We start from the raw sequence: 22,288 nt of genomic DNA, 5'->3' as shown, positions 1-22,288 counted from the left end.
AGTCGAACGTCTTCGTGATCCAACCGATCAAGTACCGAACGCACGACACCTCCGCGATCTGCACATGTTCAGCTCGGTGACGTTCATCGAACTCTAGATCCAACTGAGGCCGAGGGAGAGTTTCGTCAGCACGACGGCGTGGTGACGGTGATGATGAAGTTACCGACGCAAGGTTTCTCCTAAGCACTAGGACATTATGACCGAGGTGGAAAACTGTGGAGGGGGGCACCGCACACGGCTAAAGATCAACTTGTGTGTCTATGGGGTGCCCCCTTCCCCCGTATATAAAGGAGGGGAGGAGGAGGAAGGCCGGCCACAAGGGGCACGCCCAAAGGGGGGATTCCTACTCCTAGTAGGAGTAGGTTTCCCCCTTTCCTAGTGCAAGTAGGAGAAGAAGGAAGGAGAGGAGAGGGAGAAGGAAAGAGGGGGGTGCCACCCCCTCCCTAGTCCAATTCGGACCAGCCCATGGGGGGCGCGCGGCCTCCCCTTGTGGCCCTTCTCTCCTTTCCACTAAGGCCCAATACTTCCCCCGACGAATTCCCATAACTCTCCGATACTCCGAAAAATACCCGAACCACTCAGAACCTTTTCGATGTCCGAATATAGCCTTCCAATATATCGATCTTTACGTCTCGACCATTGCGAGACTCCCCGTCATGTCCGTGATCTCATCCGGGACTCCGAACAAACTTTGGTCATCAAATCACATAACTCATAATACAAATCATCGTCGAACGTTACGTGTGCGGACCCTACGGGTTCTAGAACTATGTGGACATGATCGAGACACATCTGCGGTCAATAACCAATAGCGGAACCTGGATGCTCATATTGGCTCCTACATATTCTACGAAGATCTTTATCGGCCAAGCCGCACAACAATATATGTTGTTCCCTTTGTCATCGGTATGTTACTTGCCCGAGATTCAATCGTCGGTATCATCATACCTAGTTCAATCTCATTACCAGCAAGTCTCTTTACTCGTTCCGTAATGCATCATCCTGCAACTAACTCATTAGTCACATTGCTTGCAAGGCATATAGTGATGTGCATTACCGAGAGGGCCCAGAGATACCTCTCCGACAATTAGAGTGAGAAATCCTAATCTCGATCTATGCCAACTCAACAATCACCATCGGAGAAACCTATAGAGCATCTTTATAATCACCCAGTTATGTTGTGACGTTTGATAGCACACTAAGTGTTCCCCCGGTATTCCAGAGTTGCATAATCTCATAGTCATAGAAACATGTATAAGTCATGAAGAAAGAAATAGCAATAAACTAAACGATCATAGTGTTAAGCTAACAGATGGGTCTTTGTCCATCACATCATTCTCTAATGATGTGATCCCACATGTCTATGGCTAGGAAACTTAACCATCTTTGATTAACGAGCTAGTCAAGTATAGGCATACTAGGGACACTCTATTTGTCTGTGTATTCACACATGTACTAAGTTTCCGGTTAATACAATTCTAGCATGATTAATAAACATTTATCATGATATAAGAAAATATAAATAACAACTTTATTATTGCCTCTAGGGCATATTTCCTTCAGATCACACTTGTGTATCGCTATTTTCGAGATGTGATGATATTTGTGTTGAATGATGATGATGATGATGATGGTATGATGAGACTATTGTATGTCTATGATATGATGAGAATAGTGTATGTTTAGTATGATCCGATGAAACTATTGTATAGAGCCTGTATAAATACAACACAAATATGTAGAGGGGTGCGGATCAGCGAAAGCAGGAACATTAGCAGTAGCGCTGGAAATCACCTAGCAATAGCGCTGGCTTAGCAGCAGCGCTTCATATGGACAAGCGCTACAGATAGTTATCAGTAGCGCTAGTCCAGGCAGCGCTACTGCTAACAATACTTACCAGTAGCGCTACTGCTACAACTTAGCTGTAGTGCGGTAGCAGTAGCTCTGGACCTAGCGCTACTGCTATGCATATTTCAAGCGCTACTACTAGGGTTTTCCCTAGTAGTGGTGCTGCAATTATATACTCCTCCCGCTGTGAGTTACAACACTGTGCAACGCCGTTGCAATCTGAATTAGCAACTTGTGTGGAAGGCATCTCCTTAGCCATCTAGTGGTCAGCTTTGCCAATCGTTATCCAGTCAGATTGCCCAGAGCTTATTCAGATGACCACTGATCAGGGAGACAACAGATCAGTATATATGATGATGGTCCATGAGATTAAATCGTCACTTCATCAGGATAATAGGGAGTTCATATTCAAGCATGTTAGGCCGGAGCAAAACGTTGTTAGCCACTTTTTTAGCAAACTATGGTAGAATACAGAAGTGCACTGCAGTGTGGCTTCAGTCTGGACCGGACGAGGTACCTAACCTATATAATGCAGACTTGGCCGCCGCTTGATGAATGAATTCTCTTTTTCCTCGCAAAAATTAAGAGCTAGGAAGACGCGAAGCAATGCACATGCGAGTTTTCAAGAATGGAAAAATGACATTCTATTCTTTTCCATCCAATATTTTTTTAGCAAGCTAACTTTTCTACGAGTCAGTGCATTTCTTGAGGATGTCAAAAACCAATTCTTCTACAATTTGTAGTCTATCTTTCTAATCATCCTCCACTGATATTCATTGGCAGTCTCTTCTCATTCATAGAATCACAAGAATAGCAGGGGTGTGCTAGCTAGGGTTTACAAGCAAAGCACATTGGGGGAAAGCATCTCTCACATGAACAACCCCACAATCAAGCTCCATGTAATAACATCTCAGTTATTCTCTAATATCCCAGCTCACATGTAGGGCTTACAAAAATACCTACACAACCCATTTTTTTCTAGATGACCGCATATCCTCATATATATCCTCTTGATTGATGCATAGGTTGCTGAACACAACCTCAATTTATAGACCCTTCAGTCATGCTTCCAGTATGCAATTCATGTACATGCATGGATGACATGCATGATGCCCACACACATGAAAAATACATGAATGTACTTTTCATTTTAGTAATCCACAATGCATACACGATGAGCTGCACGAAAGAGCTCATTATGTAGAGAAGATCAAGGGGGTCTTAGCGTCATCTAGCTAAATTCTAAATATACAAAACATTAGTGTGGGAAACTCTTGCACACTATATATGTCGATTACATTTTACATATCCTTGTTTCTGTAGACAAACTAGAGGATACTCCATACGTTGTTGTGGGAATTGAATGCAATATATGTCAATGAGATTGAAACACGAATATTTTAAGTAATAATATGAAAGTAATAATAAAAATATACTCTCCCTGTAAAAATATATAGGGATCTAAAAGGTCTTATATTTTTTTTACAGATGGAGTACTATATAATATTTATTTTATATTTATAAAATATTTATTGAACTAAAATAATATGGATATACAAAGACGGAGATGCAAAAGAGAGATAGGGACCATTTTCATTACTGTTTTTTTAGGATAGACCATTTTCACTATTCACTTCGGCAGCTGCAGCCCAGGGACGTCTAAAGGCCGTGCAGTGCAGCCCACGAAGAGAATTCCCCATAGACGAACGACAGCTCGCGCCGCCGCCCGTGAAACCTAGCTCCGCCGCCGTTGGGAGCGCGACTCCAAGCCAGCACCACCGCCCCAAACCCTCCAAACAACAGCCAACAATGGCGGACTCTCCCTCCTTCCGCCGCCACCCGCTCCCCTTCTCGATCGACATCGTCCGCTGGCTCCCGTCCTCCGCCTCCTCCGGCCGCCACCTCGCGGCGGCCGTCCACGACCCCTCCGTGCCCGCCTCCTCGCGCCTCAGCCTCCTACCGCTCCACGACCCCGCCTCCCCGCTCGCCTCCCTCCCGCTCCCCTCCCGGCCCACGGCCCTCCGCTGCTCCCCTTCCGTCCTCGCCGCCGCCACCTCCTCCGGCTCCCTCCACCTCCTCCCCTCCTCCTTCGACACCGACTCGGCGGTGTCCGTCCCCGGCGGCGCGGGGTTCCATGTGGGGCCCGTGCGCGGGCTCGACTGCGGCGGCGAGGGGTGGGTGACGGCGGGGGAGGACGGGAGGGTGCACGTGGTGTCGGACGGCGGCGACGGCAGGGTGGTGGCCAGGAGGGTGTGGGATGGGAAGGGCATGTCAGGGTACGGGGCGGCGAGATGGGCCTCGTCGGCGGAGTTCGCCACCGGCGGCGCCGGCTGCGGCGTGCAGTGGTGGGACCGCAGGAAAGGGGACGCCGTGGTGGCGCAGTGCAAGGGCGTCTGGTGAGTGCCGGCTCTTGCACTTTCTGCTGCTTGGTTGATCGCTCGAAAGCGCTCAGTTTCCACCGATTATTCTGAAGTTCAGGGATCTATACTTCACTAGTTCTGTTATTGTCTGGGTATGGTTGGTTGGGAAATTTTATCTCAGTGGCAATGCATTGATACACGGATACTTCATTTCAACCAGATACCTATGTGTTCGTGTTATGGTCTCATGTCAAGATGATTATGTTTGGTAGCAGTTTGATTCAAAATATTATGTAAATGCTTGGAGGCTATTGCTCATTCTTTTTTTCATTTTATTCGTCGATCAGTAGCTACACATAAGCTTGCAGGTGCCAAACTTCATAAGCTGCAGTCATGTCTGCCTATGTTTGAAGCATATTGTACCACTAAGATATTCTCAAATGTGTGTGCTAGCTGGTTCTGGTTCTATTAAATGAGATGTGGAAAGTTTGGACGTCCGAGGATATTCAGACAATTTATGGCTTTTAGGTCCAAGTTTACTCGCGCAAGTCGTGTGGCTTCAGCTGTAGCCTCCCAGCAAATATATAGTTGTACGGTCAAGGTTCTTTCACGTGTTCTAATATGGCACTGATTGTAGTTCTTACAAATTTCAACTGGTGGCTGAACCAATAGTCTACTGTCGATATCTAGTCCACAATTGATACGCACATTCCTCTTTGAACTGTTCCTTCTCGACATCAGCTGTTCAAGATCATATCTGCTAACCTGTGATAAAATTTAAGAACTCAGAAATGATCATTGTCTTTGCGCTGTTAAACTTCATTTCATTGAGTTTTCATCATCCCGACTGCACCATGTAGTGCTATTTATGCTGACTTGATGAACTGTGATTTTTTAGGGGTCGTGGTGTCGCCACCGGCATGGTGCACTCCATTGATATACATCCATCAAGAAAGCATGTCTGTGTGGTATGGTCAATATCTCTCTTTACATGAACTGGCAAATGGCAAATGAATGTTCACTTCAGTTTACGCGTGGTAGTTAAATAAATCATCATTTTTACAATTTCCTATGAAATTTGTTAGCCTCGTGTTGACCATAAAACATAACCTCCATTCTTGTACATGAGGATATCCTCGTCGTATATGCCTAGGTGTCTGGACCGGATATGAGTACCTGCAAGAATCGTTGTTTTACACCCAGAGCATAGGCTGCCTAGGTCGGTGGTGCTAGGTATGGCCCTCTTAGTCTTGTGTACACCTGCCCCCTTATGGCCCGTTATATGGTATATATACACACAGGGATATGGTAGTGGGACTACCCATCGTAAGAACTCATGTATATAGCTGAAAGTCAAACAACTTAGTGTCAATGTACAGCAATATGACCAAATATTTTTGAGGGAATGCCATCATGGCTAGCCAGCAATATGACCAATTTGTAACATGAAATTCAGTAGGATAGAACATCCAACACTAAGTGAACATTTACGTCTATCCCCAAAACTTGCAAAATTCCAGTATTCGAAACAGGCCCTGATTTAGTTTATTGAGGCTGAGCAATCCTATGTCAATAAATCATCAATATACATAGGTAAATCAGTCTTCCATAAATAAATATTAGTCAAAAATAGTACAGAGGCAGCAGTTGTTATGAATAGCACCCCTTTTACTCTTTCAGAGTATATCAAGTACTATATGTTTTGGTTTGTATATAACAATTGAAGCCTTTTCAGAGGTAAAGGTGACCAATATCTTTGCAATATCCTTGGGTTGGATGCTTTTGCCGATTTCATCGTAATCCTCAGAAGCTATGCACATTGTTTCCATGTTAAGCTTATATTGTGCGTAACTCAAAAGATTGAAATGGAATTACCAAAGGGCTTAATAGTATTGTGCAACTTAGGGGCTGGATGCTGCTCTTTTGTTAAGCTTATACTGTAAAGGCACTAGCTGCACTTTGCTCTTAAAGTTTCACTTCCTACATTTACCAAAGAAGAGCGAGCTTTGAACAGAACTCTTTTTGCATGTGATAAACAACAATGAGCTGCAAGTGTTACTTACCTCAACTAAGGATGCTCTAATTTTTCATTGTGAAATATATTCAGAGTTGTTTTGACTACCTGACTTACAAAATATACGTAGTGGAATTGTTGGTTAGCCCAGCAGTGTCCAGCCCCTATGTTGCACATTCAGCATCTGTGGTTTGTATACGTGGCAAGTAAGCCTAGTAGTAACTGTGGGAGACTGGGCCTAGGAAGTGGTACGGATTAACTGCTGACTGTCGAGTGGCAAGGTGATTGAGCTGCACAACTTGGATCACAATGTTAAGTCTAGAGTACGTGTAACTGGCCAGATAGTTAGAAACGAATTAATGGGAGTGTTTAGATGAGCCATTACTACAAATATAAATCACTTCTGATTCTCTGATTTTTTGTAGGTGGGAGGCTCCTCAGGAACAATATTTGCTTGGGACCTACGCTGGGCACAGCAGCCAATACCACTCTCTGGTGTAGGCCTTGACGAAACGGCACAACCCGTGTGCGAGAGTGAGGTCTGGGAGGTTCTTTTTGACAACTACACACAGTCTTCTGATATTATCTCGTCTGTCTCAACAAGAATATTACCTGTGATGCTGTGCTCAGAGGATGGAATCCTTGCAATCGTCGAACAAGGTGAGACTTTACCCAGAAAGCATTGAATTAATGTGTCTATTGTTGACTTATTCCAATTGCTTATGATATGACAATTTTGTCACTAGATGAGAGGCCTCTTGAATTGCTTGCCGAGCCCTGTGCTATCAACTCCTTTGATATCGATCCTCAGAACCCTTCTGTAAGTTTGTCTGCTCCAGGTTGAAAACAGCAAGATTTTTCCTTCTTTCTTGTACTTGCTTTAATTTTCTCCTTGTGTTTCTACACAGGATGTCGTCTGTGCCCTGGAATGGGAATCGATTGGTGTGCTTACACGTGGAAGAGATGCAATGGCAGAGGAATGAATGCATTCACTCCCCAACAATTCTATTGAATTTCCATGCATAACTTTCTGTGATGGCCCGTGGCGTGACTACTCACGCTGTCCTTTTGTTGCTCATCAGCTATCAATGATGGAAGAGGCGTGCTCGGCGTGTATCATTTGCGGTTTTGTGTGAAAGCACGGATCGTGTAAAACTTACTGTAACTCTGGATCATACTTAGCTGTGAATTGGTGTTCAGCATAGGTGAAATCGGAAGCTTACTTTTACTGTTCTAGCTCAGAACTTCTGCATACCGAATCTATGCTGTCGTAGTGGAGAAGTGTGTGATCTTTTGGATCCAGGCAAAGGCCTTGCACACGAATTTGGACCAAACTATTATTCTGTTTTGGTTGGGGTGCGCCTGTTCCAAGCAGTAGTGCAGCACTTGGACAACGCGTGAGAACCGCCAACAGGTGGATTCTCCCCCACAAAAAAGTTAACTTAATATATCATGGATCCGTAGATCCATGTATCAGAGATTAAACTGATAAGAACAGATACTACATTTGATCTTAGCCAAGAGGCCGAGAAAGGTATGCTTTGATCGGTGTCCCTGGTTCTGGTTTTATTGCCCTCTGAACCGCCTAATCTCAGCTTCAAAACCGGTATGGGATTATTCCAACGAGTCGAAGCTACTACCTACTCGAAAATTAAATAAAACTGCCGACTCTTATTCTACGTTTGTCGGCCTGCGCTCGTCCAGCCAGCGACGACCCCAACGAGTAGATGACGGCCCAAATGCTGCCTGGCCCAATTTGTCATGACTTTATAATAATCCCAAGTCTTATCTAGCGCTTCAGGCTCCAAATACAGGAAAAATGGTACCTGGTGCACCCTTGCTGCACTTCCTTCTTAAAATTACAGGAAAAAAGAAGCCCCTGGTTATCTGGTTTCAGTTGGTTTTTGCCTGGTCTTTTCCATTTTCCGTTTATTTTTCCTTTTTCGTTTTGTTTTATTTTTTTCATTTTCTTTACCTTTTCACTTCTTCATTTTCAAATGCATGAATTGTTTTTTTTTCTGAACTTCGTTCTTTATTTTTTTCTCTCAAATTCGTGAACCTTTAGCAAATTTCATGAACTTTTTCCTAAATTTTGATTTTTTAATTCAATCCAATTAATTTATCAAGTTCATGATTTTTTTCAGTACTGCAAACTTACTGAAAATTATCAAAATGTCTAATACGTGAATTTTCTCAAATTAGTGAATTTTCTCCCAAATTCGTGGACTTTTTGCAAATGGACAAACTTTCATCAAGAAAATTGATTTTTTTTTGTTTTTTTAATTTATTAACTCTTTTGAGTACATGATAATTTTTTTTCGAAATTCATGAACTTTTTGCATGTTCGTGAACTTGTTTTGAAATCTGCGAACATTCCAAGTTCGTGAACATTTTTCCAAAGTTGAGCCAATGGTCAATGGGTCAAGTCAACAATCAACGGGTCAGTTAATGGTAATGGTATTTGTGATCTTTTTTCCAATTCTTGATTTTTTTGTATTCGTGATATTGTTTTCTCAAATTCATAATTCGTTTCTCAATTGCTGACCCTTTTTTATCATCGACTGTTTTTTTTTCAAAATTTGTTAAGTCAAGAGTCAACAGGGTCAAACAGTCGGTTGTCCAGGGTCAAACGATGAATGGAGGACTGAGATAGGGATTTTTTTTAGCAGAACCGATCGAACGAGCAATGCTGCTGTTGAGCGATCGAGCGAAGCGAGCTCTCATGCTAATGGGCCGGCCTAAGAGACTGCGCACGTAAGCAGCGGTACAGCAACCGCCCAGAACGCTGGGGCAGATCCTATTTGACGCCCGCAGGCGTTAAAATGATGTGGCTTCGCTGAAGCCTGGCCACCATCGCTCCAGTTTTGGGCCGGCCCACCGTTGCTCTGTTTTTTTTCCTTTTTCCTGTTTCTTTCATTTCTTTTTTCTTTTTTCTGTTTCTGTTTCTGTTTCTTTTCTTTTCCTTTTTACTTTTTGTTTCATTTTTCGTGTATTCTAAAGAGTTCATTGCAAGTGTAAAAAACGGTCTTTGTATGTTAGCCATATATTAAGAAAAGGCTCAACATATTTTTGAAAAATGTTCATTGTGTATTTTAAAAGAATTCAACATATATTCACAAAAAAATAATGTGTAAATATTGTTCAGCGTATATCACTAAATTTTTTAGTGTGTATTTAAATATTGTTCAGCGTATATCATTAAAATGTTTAATGTGTATTTAAATATTGTTCAGTGTATCTCACTAAAATGTTCAATGTGTACTTAAATATTTGTTCAGCGGATATCACAAAATGTTCAGTGTGTATTTAAAATTTTTTCAGCCTATATCACATAATGTTCAATGTATATTTAAAACTTGTTCATAATTTGAAGTCTCAAAATGTTTGTTCACGTTTTCAATAATTTTTGCGTTTTTAAAGTTTCATCGAATTTATAAATTTCTTCATGATTTTCATTCATTATTCAAAAACTTCATTTTCCCCAAAGAAAGAAATATTGAGAAGTTTGAAAAAAGAAACGGATCTGCCATGTACATAGTACTTTAACTGATCAGCCGATACAAATTGGTTTTTAAATCCTGGCGCTGCAATCCTAGCACAAACTCGTGTGGTCTATTGGTTTCGAAGAGGTAACCCCTAGCGGGAGGTCACGAGTTCAAGTTCTCACTCTCGCAACTGCTTTCTGTCTAGTTTATTTTTGTGCACCTGAATTCACTAGCTCCGAAAAAGTAAGGCAGATGGCCTCTCCTCCCCCCCTCTCTCCCCTGTGGCGAAGCCACCCGCCCCCTCATCCCCTCCGGCGGCGACCTCGCCTCGTGCGACCTCCCCCTCTCCTTCTTTCCCGCGGTCTTCTCCCTGCTCCTCCTCCCCACTGGCTTCCTCGCCTCGCTCCGTCCTCCGCGCTCCCCCCGGGCCAACAGGTTTTGGGCGCTGGATTCGGATGGCTCTAGATCTGGCGCTGGGGCGGGTGGTGGTGCCTGCGTTGGAGATGTGGGCCCTTGTGCCGTGCGATGGGCCTGGTGGGCGTAGGTCGGCTCCTGCCTTGGCTTGCGTGTCTGCTTTCCCCCTCCCTTCCTTGGACTCTGGGCCGCGGTTGGCCCAGGCCCAGCCCCCCTTGGTGCCGTATGTCAAACCGGGCCTGGCTCGGTCCGGGTATATATGGATCTGGAAGGGACCGGTTCCCCCATTTCTAGGGTTTCCTGCCTCCTCATCTGATCTACGTCGGCGCCGCTTCCCCATTCACTCCTTCGTCCGATCTGCTCCTCCTCCCCTCTCTCGTTCTTTCGCGGCAGTGGTCGCGATGGATCGTTCGCGCGGGTCCTCCAATGAGGCTGTCTCTGGCCAGAAGCGGGGGCGCGACGGATCTGGCGAGGCGGCGACTGATCTGGAGTATGAAGCTGCGCTGCGCGCTAAGCTCCAGGCGTCACTCGCTCCGGAGGCGGGGTCGGCTGCGGCGGCGGCTGGTTCATCCCCGCGCGCCTCCGGATTTGGGCCGGCGGATCTCTCGCTGCCCTTGCATGGTGCTCCTCCGGCTGCTGCCGACCCATGGGAGGTGGCGGCTGCGGGGAGTCGGGCTGGCTCGTCAGGGCTGGTCCCGCCGCCTCCCCCGCATGGTGCTGTGTCCCTGGGTGGTGGGTCGGTGCGGGCTCCGGTGGTGGTTGGTGGGGGGCCGTCTCATTTCGTTCCGCATGGTGCGTCGGGGGCTCTGGCCCGTTGCCCCGTTGGCTCTCTCGCTGGGCGGGGCGTCGGATCTGGGCCTGGCGCGACTGGTGATGGTATCCTCCCTCCTCCCCCTCATGGTGCTGGTCGCATTACTCCTCAATCTCAGGTCGCCAACCCCACTCTCACCTGCTTCGCGTGTCACCGTCCTGGTCACTTTCAGTCCCGGTGCCAAAATCCCCCCTTCTGCCTCATCTGTAGGGAAGATGGCCACCTCACGGTGGACTGTCAGAATCGTTCCAAACCTCCTGCCTTCGTTCACTATGGCCTTGGCCTTCCTGGGTGCTCATTTTTCGCATTAAATAGGGAGGTCCCTGCTGCAGCTCCTATCCTTGCGCTATCCAACGTCGGCATCATCTTTGTCCAGTCCAAACGCATTACATACCAGGTCCTTGATGAGCTCCAAATGTGGGATGAGGGAGGGTGGGATTGGCAAATCTGCCAGCTTTCAGATTTCGAGTTCCTGCGACCTTCCCTTCCAAAGCAAGTCTCCGCATGATTTCCTCTTGTTCTAGCTTCACGCTACCTCTGAATCAATTGGTTGTTTCGGTCAAGGCTGCTTCTAACGGGTCCAAGGCTATCTCCTCCCTGTCTGATGTATGGGTTCTAGTTGAAGATGTGCCTCCTTCAGTGCGTACCACGGCGTTTCTGATGGCCTTCGGGGTTCTCATCGGCAAGCCTATTGAGGTCGATCAAGATTCTTTGGCTATCCTCGGGCCGGTCCATCTGTGGGTTTGGTGTGTTGACCCCCCGTGTATTCGTGGTTCCATTGATGTCTTCCCTTCGGCTGGTGGCTTTCGGCTCAGGGTTCGGGTGGAGGGTGCTTTGGGTCCGGTGTCGCACCCACCTCCTCCCCCGCCCCCGGCCTCTGGCAATGATGACAAGAGCAAAGATGGGGATGGTTGCCCGGGCGATTCTATGCATGGCACTGATCAGCGCTTAACCCAGTCGGAGTGGGACGGGCTCTCCCCTGAAGACCAGGATATATTGAAGGAGAATGCTCCGGTCGGTCGGGGGGCCAATGACTCGCTGCCGGACTTGGTTGGAGGGGATGCTTCTGTTGGGGCCAAGGGCACTCCATTCTCGATGGTGTGCTCTAATCTTCCTGCCCGCCCTGCCTCTCCTTCCCTCTTTGGCATCGAAGATCTGCCCCCGGCTGGCCCCTCTGCCTCCAAGAAGAAGAATAAGTCGTCGGTCAAGAAATACTCCGCTAAGAGCAGAGCTTCTGGTGATTCAAGGCAGTCTACGGCTGGGCTCTGTCGCAGGCTTGATGCTGACTTGGGCACGGCCTCGGGTCTGTCCTCTGCTGCGGCGTCTCCCTGCCGTGCTCGCCCTATTCTAGTGCGGTCGCCCGCTTCCACGATTCGTAAAAGTGGCCGCGTCTCCAACTGCGGTGAGCGGGTGGCTGATCGGGCTGCTCGGCGCGCTGCGGCTCGGGATCTGCCTCCTTCAAGTTCGCGCCCAGTTCCCTCCTCCTCTTGCCCCGTTGTGCATTCTTCGGTTCATTTAGTGCTTCCGTCTCAATCTGATGAACATTTGCTTAGTATTTTAGATGATGTGGGCATCTGCTTAGACGCTAGTTTGGGCTCTCCCACTGCTTTACTTGGAGTTATTAGGGCGAATGAATTAGCTCAGGCAGACATTGCAAAAGCCAAGGAGGTTGGGGTGGGTCCGAGTGCCCCACTGGTTGTGGCCGGTGGGGATGAGGTGGGAGATGATAGGAGTCAGGCTTCCCTGGCTGCTACTAAACATGGGGTTGGGAAACGTGCTAAATCCTACAAGGCTCTGAGCAGGTCAAGTCTTAGAATTAAAAACCTTTCCTTCAGATGAAGGCCCTATTCTGGAACATCAGAGGTTTCAGCGCTAGGGGGCGCAGGGACCAGCTTAAAGATTTGGTTCAGTCTGAAAATGTTGATTTTATTGGCCTTGTCGAGACTCTCAAACCCTCCTTCTCCCCTAGTGAGCTCTCGGCCGTTGCTAGGATAGATAGATTCAACTGGAATTTTGTGGCCCCTGATGGCCACTCGGGTGGTATTCTTCTTGGCACCAAAAAAGATGTTTTTGATTTTGTCAATTTTGATCATGGCATTTTTTGGGCTAGCACGGTGGTCTTTCATAGATCCCTTAACTCTTTACTTGAAATCATGGTGGTTTACGGTCCGGCTGATCATTCGTTCTCTTATATTTTTTTGGATGAACTTAGTAACAACATTGAGTCTTGTTAGCTGCCACTCTTGATTGGGAGCGATTTTAATCTGATGCGATATCCTTCGGACAAGAGTTCCTGTAATTTCTCTTGGCCTCTGGCTGATGCCTTCAATGCTTTCATTAGGGACACGGCTATTCATGAAATGCCTAGGGTTGGGGCCCGTTTCACCTGGACGAATCGCCAAGCCTCTCCCATCCGTTCTATCCTTGATCGGGTTTTCTTGTGTCCTAGGTGGGACTCGCTGTTTCCCCGTGTCAACCTCAGAGCACTAGCTATAGTGGGTTCTGATCACTCCCCCTTGATTCTTGATGATGGTGCTCGCTTAGTTGCCCTCCCGAGGTTTCAGTTCGATGCTTCGTGGCTCCAAGTGGAGGGTTTCGCTGACCTGATTGCGCGAAAGATTTCGGTTTTCCTGTCTTCTAATCGCCGATCTTTTGGCCCGATGGACGACTGGCATCAATGCTCCTATTTCCTCCGAAGATTCCTTAGAGGCTGGTCTAAAAACCATTATGCTGAGTCAAGGCGGGACAAAGCTAGGCTGGCTGCTCAAATTGAGGTGCTTGATGCCCGTGCGGATAATTTAGGCCTCTCCGCGGCCGAATGGCAGACCTGTTATGGTCTTGAAGAGGCTCTTTTAGGTATGCACCGTCAGGAGGAAATGTACTGGAAGCAAAGAGGCACTATTAATTGGACTTTAAAGGGTGACTCGCCCATGGCCTATTTCTTTGCCATTGCAACGGTAGACATCGGAGATGCCTGATTGATTGCCTCCTTATCGAGGGCGTCAGGGTCTCTGATCAGTCTGTGATCATGTGTCACGTGGTTCACTTCTTCTCTTCCCTATTATCTGCTAAACCTGAGACGGGTTTTAGGCTGGTGCCGTCCTTTTGGTCTCCCCTCGAACAGGTTTCGAGTGCTGAAAATGAGAGTTTGATGACCCCCCCTCTGAAGAGGAGATTTTCGAAGTGATTCGATCGGCCAATTATAATGTGGCTTCCGGGCCTGACGGTTTCTCCATTCCTTTCTTTCGGCAATTCTGGCCTCAGCTAAAAGGCCTCATTCAGGCTATTACTCAAGGTTTCTGGCTGGGTACTGTTGACATCTCTAGACTGAACTATGCGGTTCTCACTCTCATCCCTAAGGTCAAAGGTGCTGACTTGATTTCCCAGTTTCGGCCCATTGCTTTAATTAACAATTTTGCGAAGATTCCGGCTAAGGGCTTGGCAACTAGGGTATCCCCGATCGCTCATTGTGTCTTGCGTTCATAAAGGGGAGATTTATTCTGGACGGGGTGCTTTGCTTGCATGAGATAGTCCATGACCTGCGGACCAAGGGCACTAAGGCTATGGTTCTTAAGCTTGACTTTGAAAAGGCCTATGACTCAGTGAGTTGGACTTTCCTTCGCCAAGTTCTTCTTGCTAAGGGCTTCGAGGGTGCGGTGGTTCACCGTCTTATGCAGCTCGTCTCGGGCGGGCACACGGCTGTGGCGGTGAATGGGCAGATTAGTAATTTCTTTGCTAATGGTAGGGGCCTTAGACAAGGGGATCCGGCGTCCCCGCTGCTCTTTAATTTCGTTGCGGATGCTCTTTCTCATATTCTTTCTCGAGCAGCTATTGCTGGGCACATTACGCGTGTTAGTTCTCACCTTCTCCCCAATGGCATCACTCACCTTCAATACGCGGACGATACCATTATTATGGTTGAACTTAATGAAGACAGCCTCACGAACCTGAAATTTCTCCTATTATGCTTCGAAGCGCTTTCGGGTCTTAAAATTAATTTTTCAAAGAGCAAAGTTGTTGTGACTGGGGTGCCTGATTCGGAAGCTCAGAGAGTGGCGCATCTTCTCAACTGTTCTCTAGGGTCTTATCCTCTCAAATACCCGGGCATTCCAATCTCCCCTCTCAAGCTTCTGGCAAAAGATTTTGCCCCGACAGTGACTAAAGTAGGAAATAGAGTTTTTCCGTGGAGAGGCCGTTATAATTCCCAGGCGGGCAAGGTTGCCCTCACTAATGCGTGCCTCTCCTCCCTTCCGATGTTTCTAATGGGCTTCTATCTCTTGTCCGGAGGGATTCAAGCTGGTTTTGACAAGCATAGGGGTGCTTTTTATTGGAACTCCTCTGATAACAAGCGCAAATATAGGATGGTTAAGTGGGACCTGATTTGCAGACCTAAGAGCTTGGGGGGCCTAGGCATCATTAACACTTTGGTCATGAACAAGTGCCTCATGATAAAATGGTGGTGGAAGATTATGTTCCTCGAGGAGCGCCCCACCTGGCTATATCTTCTCAAGGCTAAGTACTTCCCCTCCTCGAGCCCTATGTTCGCCTCCTCCTCTGGTGGCTCTCAGTTTTGGCATCAACTCGTTAAAGTTTGACCGATTTTTCGTTCCCTCGTTAACTTTGTAGTTCGGAATGGTAAGTCCACTCGTTTTTGGTTAGATTGGTGGGTCTGGATACCACGCTTGCGGTGGCCTATCCAACCTTGTTCTCATATTGCGCTGATCCCGAGATCTCTATCTTTGAGCTCTCGGATCAGGACTGGGTCCTTGATTTCCGGCGTACTCTGTCTCTTGTGGAGTTGGATGATTGGCAACGTCTTACTGCCTGCTTCCCCTTGCTCTCGGAGGAAGAGGACTCTGTGGTCTGGCCTCTTTCTGCCTCGGGGCGTTTTTCTGTTAAATCTGCCTATTCCAAACTTGTATCGGGTGCCCGCACTGCTAAATTCAAGGATATTTGGCCAGCTCGCATTCCTCCTAAGATTAAAATTTTCCTATGGCAAGCTTTCCGGCGAAAGCTTCCTGCGGCCGATCAAATTAGGAAGAGGGAACGGGCCGGGCTCTGATAGATGTGCACTTTGTGGGGCTCTTGAAAACACCGAGCATATATTTTTTCATCGTTCTTTGGCGAAATTCCTCTGGAGTTGCATTAGACTTTGGCTTCATGTTAATTGGAATCCTTCTTCTTCTGAGGATTTGCGGCGTTGTGTTAATACTTTAGCAGGCCGGTCTAAGCGGGTTTTATAGGTAGGCTGGGCAGCGATCTGTTGGTCGCTGTGGACTACTAGAAACAAGTTCACTATTGAACACATTTTCCCGGCTAACCCTGTGAATTGCTTATTTAAAGCCAATGTCTTTTTGTAGTAGTGGAGATCATTGACTAAGGAAGGTGACCTAGAGGCATTCGACGACATGCTATCTAAGATGAGATCTACGACATCTTCCCTGCTGCGGCACTCTAGCAGAATGGCTTAGTTTCCGGTTCTTTTGGAATCTTTGCTGGCCTGCGTGCCTTGTTTTGCTGGTTGCCATGTACTCACACTTCTTAACTTTGATCTGCTCGGCTTATGTGTGGTTCGGTTGGCTGTGTTGTGACTCTGCCTGGTGGCTTTATCTATAAAGTCAGGCACATGCCTTTTATCTAAAAAAAATTCACTAGCTCCAAATGGGCCGGCCATTCGCGGTTCTCTTCAGCGAATGCTTTCTGTCTAGTTTATTTTTGTGCACCTGAATTTACTAGCTCCAAATGGGCTGTCCATTCGCGGTTCTCTTCAGCGAAAGGTCGTCATTTTGACGCTAATGGGCTTCGAGTAGGGACTCTCAAGCATTGGCTAGGATCTCAAGGTGAATCATCCATGCTACATGCAACTCACAATTTGTGGAGATGAAGAGTGCTGTGCGGACCAAACATCATTAGTACCGAGGATAACAGACGCTTTGCCATGCCATTCTCCGATTGTAGAATTAATTATATTTTTGGGAACATCATTGTTGAATTTGTGGAGCATAATTTAAATTCTTGAAAAAAAATCAATTTCGAAAAAGGTTTCTTCACTATTGTATGGTAATGGCGGCCTCGTAGGTTCTTGACAACCGCACACATCATCAACATGCGACACTAACAATCATCGATGTGCCTATGTCAAGCATCTAATGGAGCTGATGTTAGCATGTATAAGTTTACATTGTACGTTGTCATAATGGTCCTTCCAATAGTTCATTTCTTAAGTTAATATGGTGCTGTAGCCCGATATCTCATAAGTGAACATCGGTAACAATTCTGAAATGAAGAAAGGTCGGAACATGAAAAAACCGAGAGTCAATTCACCTGCTCAAGCAAACAGCTTATGTGTCGTCAAAAAAAGTCATGGCCAATGATCGTCACCAATGCAAATATAAACGCAATATGAACACAATCATTTGCAGTCAATTATGGAAAAACATTATTCAAATAGTTCACCTAACTTCTTGGTTTCATTTTGTTTTTAACACGTTACATGAAATTAATAAAGCATGATTTTCATAGGCTGCTTGACTTTTTGGTTGCAATTGGTCCCAAGGGGTCATCTAGGGAGAAAACATAGTTTGGTAGCATGCATTCTCCCAAGCCTGGCTAGGAAGAAATGCACACACAATTGTTTGGTTACAAGCATTTTCTTCTCAGATACAAAATGTTGTTGTTTGGTTACGGACGCACAGATAATTTATCTTATCTCTTATCCACGTGGTGAACTTACCCCACGTGGAAACGGGTGCTCATGAAATATGAGAAGGGACGACTCGAGGTAGAAGAAGGCGTGAAAGCCCTCAGGTGCTCATTAATGGCCGTGAAAACGACCGAGCACTTGTGCCCATGTGTGACACATTTATACACTGAGTTGAAGGAAATATGCCCTAGAGGCAATAATAAATTTGTTATTTCATATTTCCTTATATCATGATAAATTTTTATTATTCATGCTAGAATTGTATTAACAACAAACTTGATACATGTGTGGATACATAGACAAAACACAGTGTCCCTAGTAAGCCTCTACTACACTAGCTCGTTAATCAAATACGGTTAAGTTTCCTAACCATAGACATGTGTTGTCATTTGATGAACGGGATCACATCATTAGGAGAATGATGTGAGGGACAAGACCCATCCGTTAGCTTAGCATGTTGACCGTTCAGTTTTATTGCTGTTGCTTTCTTCATGTCAAATACATATTCTTTCGACTATGAGATTATGCAACTCCCGGATACCGGAGGAATACCTTGTGTGCTATCAAACATCACAACGTAACTGGGTGATTATAAAGATGCTCTACAAGTATCTCCGAAGGTATTTGTTGGGTTGGCATAGATCGAGATTAGAATTTGTCACTCCGAGTATTGGAGAGGTATCTCTGGGCCCTCTCGGTAATACACATCATAAGAAGCCTTGCAAGCAATGTGAATAATGAGTTAGTTGCAGAATGATGTATTACGAAACGAGTAAAGAGACTTGCCAGTAACGAGATTGAACTAGGTATGATGATAACGACGATCGAATCTCAGGCAAGTAACATACCGATGAGAAAGGGAAAAACATATGTTGTCATTACGGTACGACCGATAAAGATATTCATAGAATATGTGGGAACCAATATGAGCATCCAGGTTCCGCTATTGGTTATTGACCAAAGAGGTGACATAGTTCTCGAACCCGTAGGGTCCGCAGGTCTAACATTCGATGATGATTTGTATTATATGAGTTATGTGATTTGGTGACTGAATGTTGTTTGGAGTCCGGGTGAGATTCACAGACCATGATGAGGAGTCTCGAAATGGTCAAGAGGGTAAAGATTCATACATAGAAACAATAGTATTTGGACACTGGGAAGTGTTCTGGGGATACCAGGTACCGTTATCGGGTCACCGGAAGGGGTTTCTGGGCAACCCCATATAGGCCGAAATAGGAGGAGAAAGGAAAGGAGGGAAGGAGAAGGAAAAGGGGAGGACTCGGGCCTCCCTTTCCTTCCCCTCCCCCTCCTCTTTCCCCCCCCCCCCCCCCCCCCCTCCGATGCATATGGAAGGGGGGGGGAGGCCGACTAGGAGGAGACGCCCAAGTAGGATCCCTCCTACTTGGGGCGCCCCTTGCTGCTCCCCTCCCCATCCCACGGGGCACCGCTAGAACACACAACATTGATTCTTAGCCGTGTGCGGCATCCACCTCCACAGTTTACGCCTCCGGTCATATTGTCGTAGTGCTTAGGGGAAGCCCTGCGCAGATAACTTCACCATCACCGTCACCATGCCGTCGTGCTGACGAAACACTCCCTCGACACTTTTCTGGATCAAGAGTTCGAGAGGCGTCATCGAGCTGAACGTGTACACAACTCAGAGGTGCCGTACGTTCGGTGCTTGATCGGTCGGAACGAGAAGAAGTTCGACTACATCAACCGCGTTGTCAAACGCTTCCGCTTTCGGTCTACGAGGGTACGTGGACACACTCTCCCCCTCTCCTTGCTATGCATCTCCTAGATAGATCTTGCGTGAGTGTAGGAAATTTTTGAAATTGCATGCTACGTTCCCCAACAGTGGCATCCGAGTCAGGTCTATGCGTAGATGATATGCACGAGTATAACACAAAGAGTTGTGGGCGGTGATCGTCATACTGCTTACCACCAATGTCTTATTTTGATTCGGCGGTATTGTTGGATGAAGCGGCCCGGACCAACCTTACATGACCATGTTCATGAGACGGGTTCCACCGACAGACATGCTATTAGTTTTGCATAAAGGTGGCTGGCGGGTGTCTGTTTCTCCAACTTTAGTTGAACCGAATTTGACTGCGGCCGGTCGTCGTTGAAGGTTAAAATGACAAACTTGATAAATCACCATTGTGGTTTTGATGCGTAGGTAAGAACGGTTCTTGCTAGAAGCCCATAGCAGCCACTAAAACTTGCAACAACAAAGTAGAGGACATCTAACTTGTTTTTGAAGGGCATGTTGTGATGTGATATGGTCAAGACATGATGTGATATACGTTATTGTATGAGATGATCATGTTTTGTAAAAGTTATCGGCAACTGGCAGGAGCCTTATGGTTGTCGCTCTATTGCACGAAATGCAATCCCTGTTGGGGAACATAGTATTTCAAAAAAATTCCTACAATCACGCAAGATCTATCTAGGAGATGCATAGCAACGGGCAGGGAGAGTGTGTCCATGTACCCTCGTAGACCGAAAGCAGAAGCATTTAGTAACACGGTTAATGTAGTCAAACGTCTTCGTGATCCAACCGATCCAAGCACCGAATGTACGGCACCTCCGCGTTCATCACACGTTCAGCTCGATGACATCCTTCGATCTCTTGATCTAGTTGAGGACGAGGAAGAGTTCCGTCAGCACGATGGCGTGGCGACGGTGATGATGAAGTTACCGGCGCAGGGCTTCTCCTAAGCACTATGACGATATGACCGAGGTGTGTAACTGTGGAGGGGGCACCGCACACAGCTAAGAGAAGACTTGGTGTGTCTTTGGAGTGCCCCCTCCCACGTATATAAAGGGGGAGGAGAGGAGGCCGGCCCTAGAGGGGGCGCGCCAAGGGAGGAGTCCTACTTGGACTCGCGGTCCAAGTAGGATTTGGCCCCCCCTTTCCTTTCTGAAGAAGGGTGAAGGGGGAAGGAGAAGGAGGAGAAGAAGGAAAGGGGGGCCGCCCCCCAACCCTAGTCCAATTTGGTTTGGGCTTGGGGGGGGGCCTCCACCTGGACGCTGCCTCCTCTCTTCCACTAGGGCCCATGAAGGCCCATTAACCCCCCGGGGGGTTCCGGTAACCCCCCGGTACTCCGGAAAATGTCCGAACCTTTCTGAAACCATTCCAGTGTCCAAACATAAGCTTCCAATATGTCAATCTTTATGTCTCGACCATTTTGAGACTCCTCGTCATGTCCGTGATCACATCCGGGACTCCGAACAAACTTCAGTTCATCAAATCACATAACTCATAATACAAATCATCATCGAACGTTAAGCGTGCGGACCCTACGGCTTCGAGAACTATGTAGACATGACCGAGACACATCTCCGGTAAATAACCAATAGCAGAACCTGGATGCTCATATTGGATCCTACATATTCTACGAAGATCTTTATCGGTCAAACCGCATAACAACATATGGTGTTCCCTTTGTCATCAGTATGTTACTTGCCCAAGATTCGATCATCGGTATCATCATACCTTGTTCAATCTCGTTATCGGCAAGTGTCTTTACTCGTTCCGTAATGCATCATCCCGTGACTAACTCATTAGTCACATTGCTTGCAAGGCTTATAGTGATGAGCATTACTGAGAGGGCCAGAGATACCTCTCCGATACATGGAGTGACAAATCCTAATCTTGATCTATGCCAACTCAACAAACACCATCGGAGACACCTGTAGAGCATCTTTATAATCACCCAGTTACATTGTGACATTTGATAGCACACAAAGTGTTCCTCCGGTATTCGGGAGTTGCAATAAGTCATGAAGAAAGCAATAGCAATAAAACTAAACGATCATTATGCTAAGCTAACGGATGGGTCTTGTCCATCACATCATTCTCTAATGATGTGATCCCGTTCATCAAATGACAACACATGTCTATGGTCAGGAAACTTAACCATCTTTGATTAACGAGATAGTCAAGTAGAGGCATACTAGGGACACTTTGTTTTGTCTATGTATCCACACATGTATCAAGTTTCCAGTTAATACAATTCTAGCATGAATAATAAACATTTATCATGATATATGGAAATATAAATAACAACTTTGTTATTGCCTCTAGGGCATATTTCCTTCAGTCTCCCACTTGCACTAGAGTCAATAATCTAGTTCACATCGTCATGTGATTTAACACCAATAGTTCTCATATTTATGTGATTAGTTCACATCGCCATGTGACTAATACCCAAAGGGTTTTACTAGAGTCAATAATCTAGTTCACATCGCTATGTGATTAACACCCAAAGAGTACTAAGGTGTGATCATGTTTTGCTTGTGAGAGAAGCTTTAGTCAATGGTCATGTCACATTCAGAGCCGTATGTATTTTGCAAATTTTCTATGTGTACAATGCTCTGCATAGAGCTACTCTAGCTAATTGCTCCCACTTTCAATATGTATCCATATTGAGACTCAGAGTCATCCAGATCGGTGTAAAAGCTCACATCGACGCAACTCTTTATCACTTCCATAACCGAGAAATATCTCCTTAGTCTTCTAAGGATAATTTTGACCGTTGTCCAATGATCCATTCCTGGATCAATATCGTACCCCCTTTCCAAACTCATGGCAAGGTACACAATAGGTTTGGTACACAACATAGCATACTTTATAGAACCTATGGCTGA

General features: G+C 46.1%; 1 protein-coding gene and 1 non-coding gene across 2 annotated transcripts; one reads left to right on the top strand and one right to left on the bottom strand.

Annotated features, from left to right (window-relative positions):
- The first annotated feature begins 3,526 nt into the window (after nt 1-3,526).
- LOC125543986 (nuclear pore complex protein NUP43-like) lies at nt 3,527-7,458 on the top strand. The gene is made up of 5 exons (XM_048707508.1): nt 3,527-4,244; nt 5,107-5,176; nt 6,648-6,882; nt 6,969-7,042; nt 7,131-7,458. The coding sequence occupies exons 1-5, from the start codon at nt 3,658-3,660 to the stop codon at nt 7,203-7,205; spliced, it is 1,041 nt and encodes a 346-aa protein (XP_048563465.1). The 5' UTR covers nt 3,527-3,657; the 3' UTR covers nt 7,206-7,458.
- A 115-nt stretch (nt 7,459-7,573) lies between these two features.
- On the bottom strand, nt 7,574-7,760 carry LOC125533421. Its single transcript, XR_007294297.1, has one exon. It is a non-coding gene; the product is annotated as a U2 spliceosomal RNA (small nuclear RNA).
- Nucleotides 7,761-22,288: the final 14,528 nt, after the last annotated feature.

This window comes from Triticum urartu, chromosome 1, assembly GCF_003073215.2.
Source record: "Triticum urartu cultivar G1812 chromosome 1, Tu2.1, whole genome shotgun sequence".
Lineage (NCBI taxonomy): Eukaryota > Viridiplantae > Streptophyta > Magnoliopsida > Poales > Poaceae > Triticum > Triticum urartu.
This window is presented reverse-complemented; position numbering and strand designations above follow the sequence as displayed.

Coding starts and splice junctions, on each gene's coding strand:
- LOC125543986 (XM_048707508.1), top strand. CDS start 3,658: ATGGCGGACTCTCCCTCCTTCCGCCGCCACCCGCTCCCCTTCTCGATC. Junction 5,177..6,647: donor CAAGAAAGCATGTCTGTGTG/GTATGGTCAATA, acceptor GATTTTTTGTAG/GTGGGAGGCTCCTCAGGAAC. Junction 7,043..7,130: donor TCGATCCTCAGAACCCTTCT/GTAAGTTTGTCT, acceptor GTTTCTACACAG/GATGTCGTCTGTGCCCTGGA.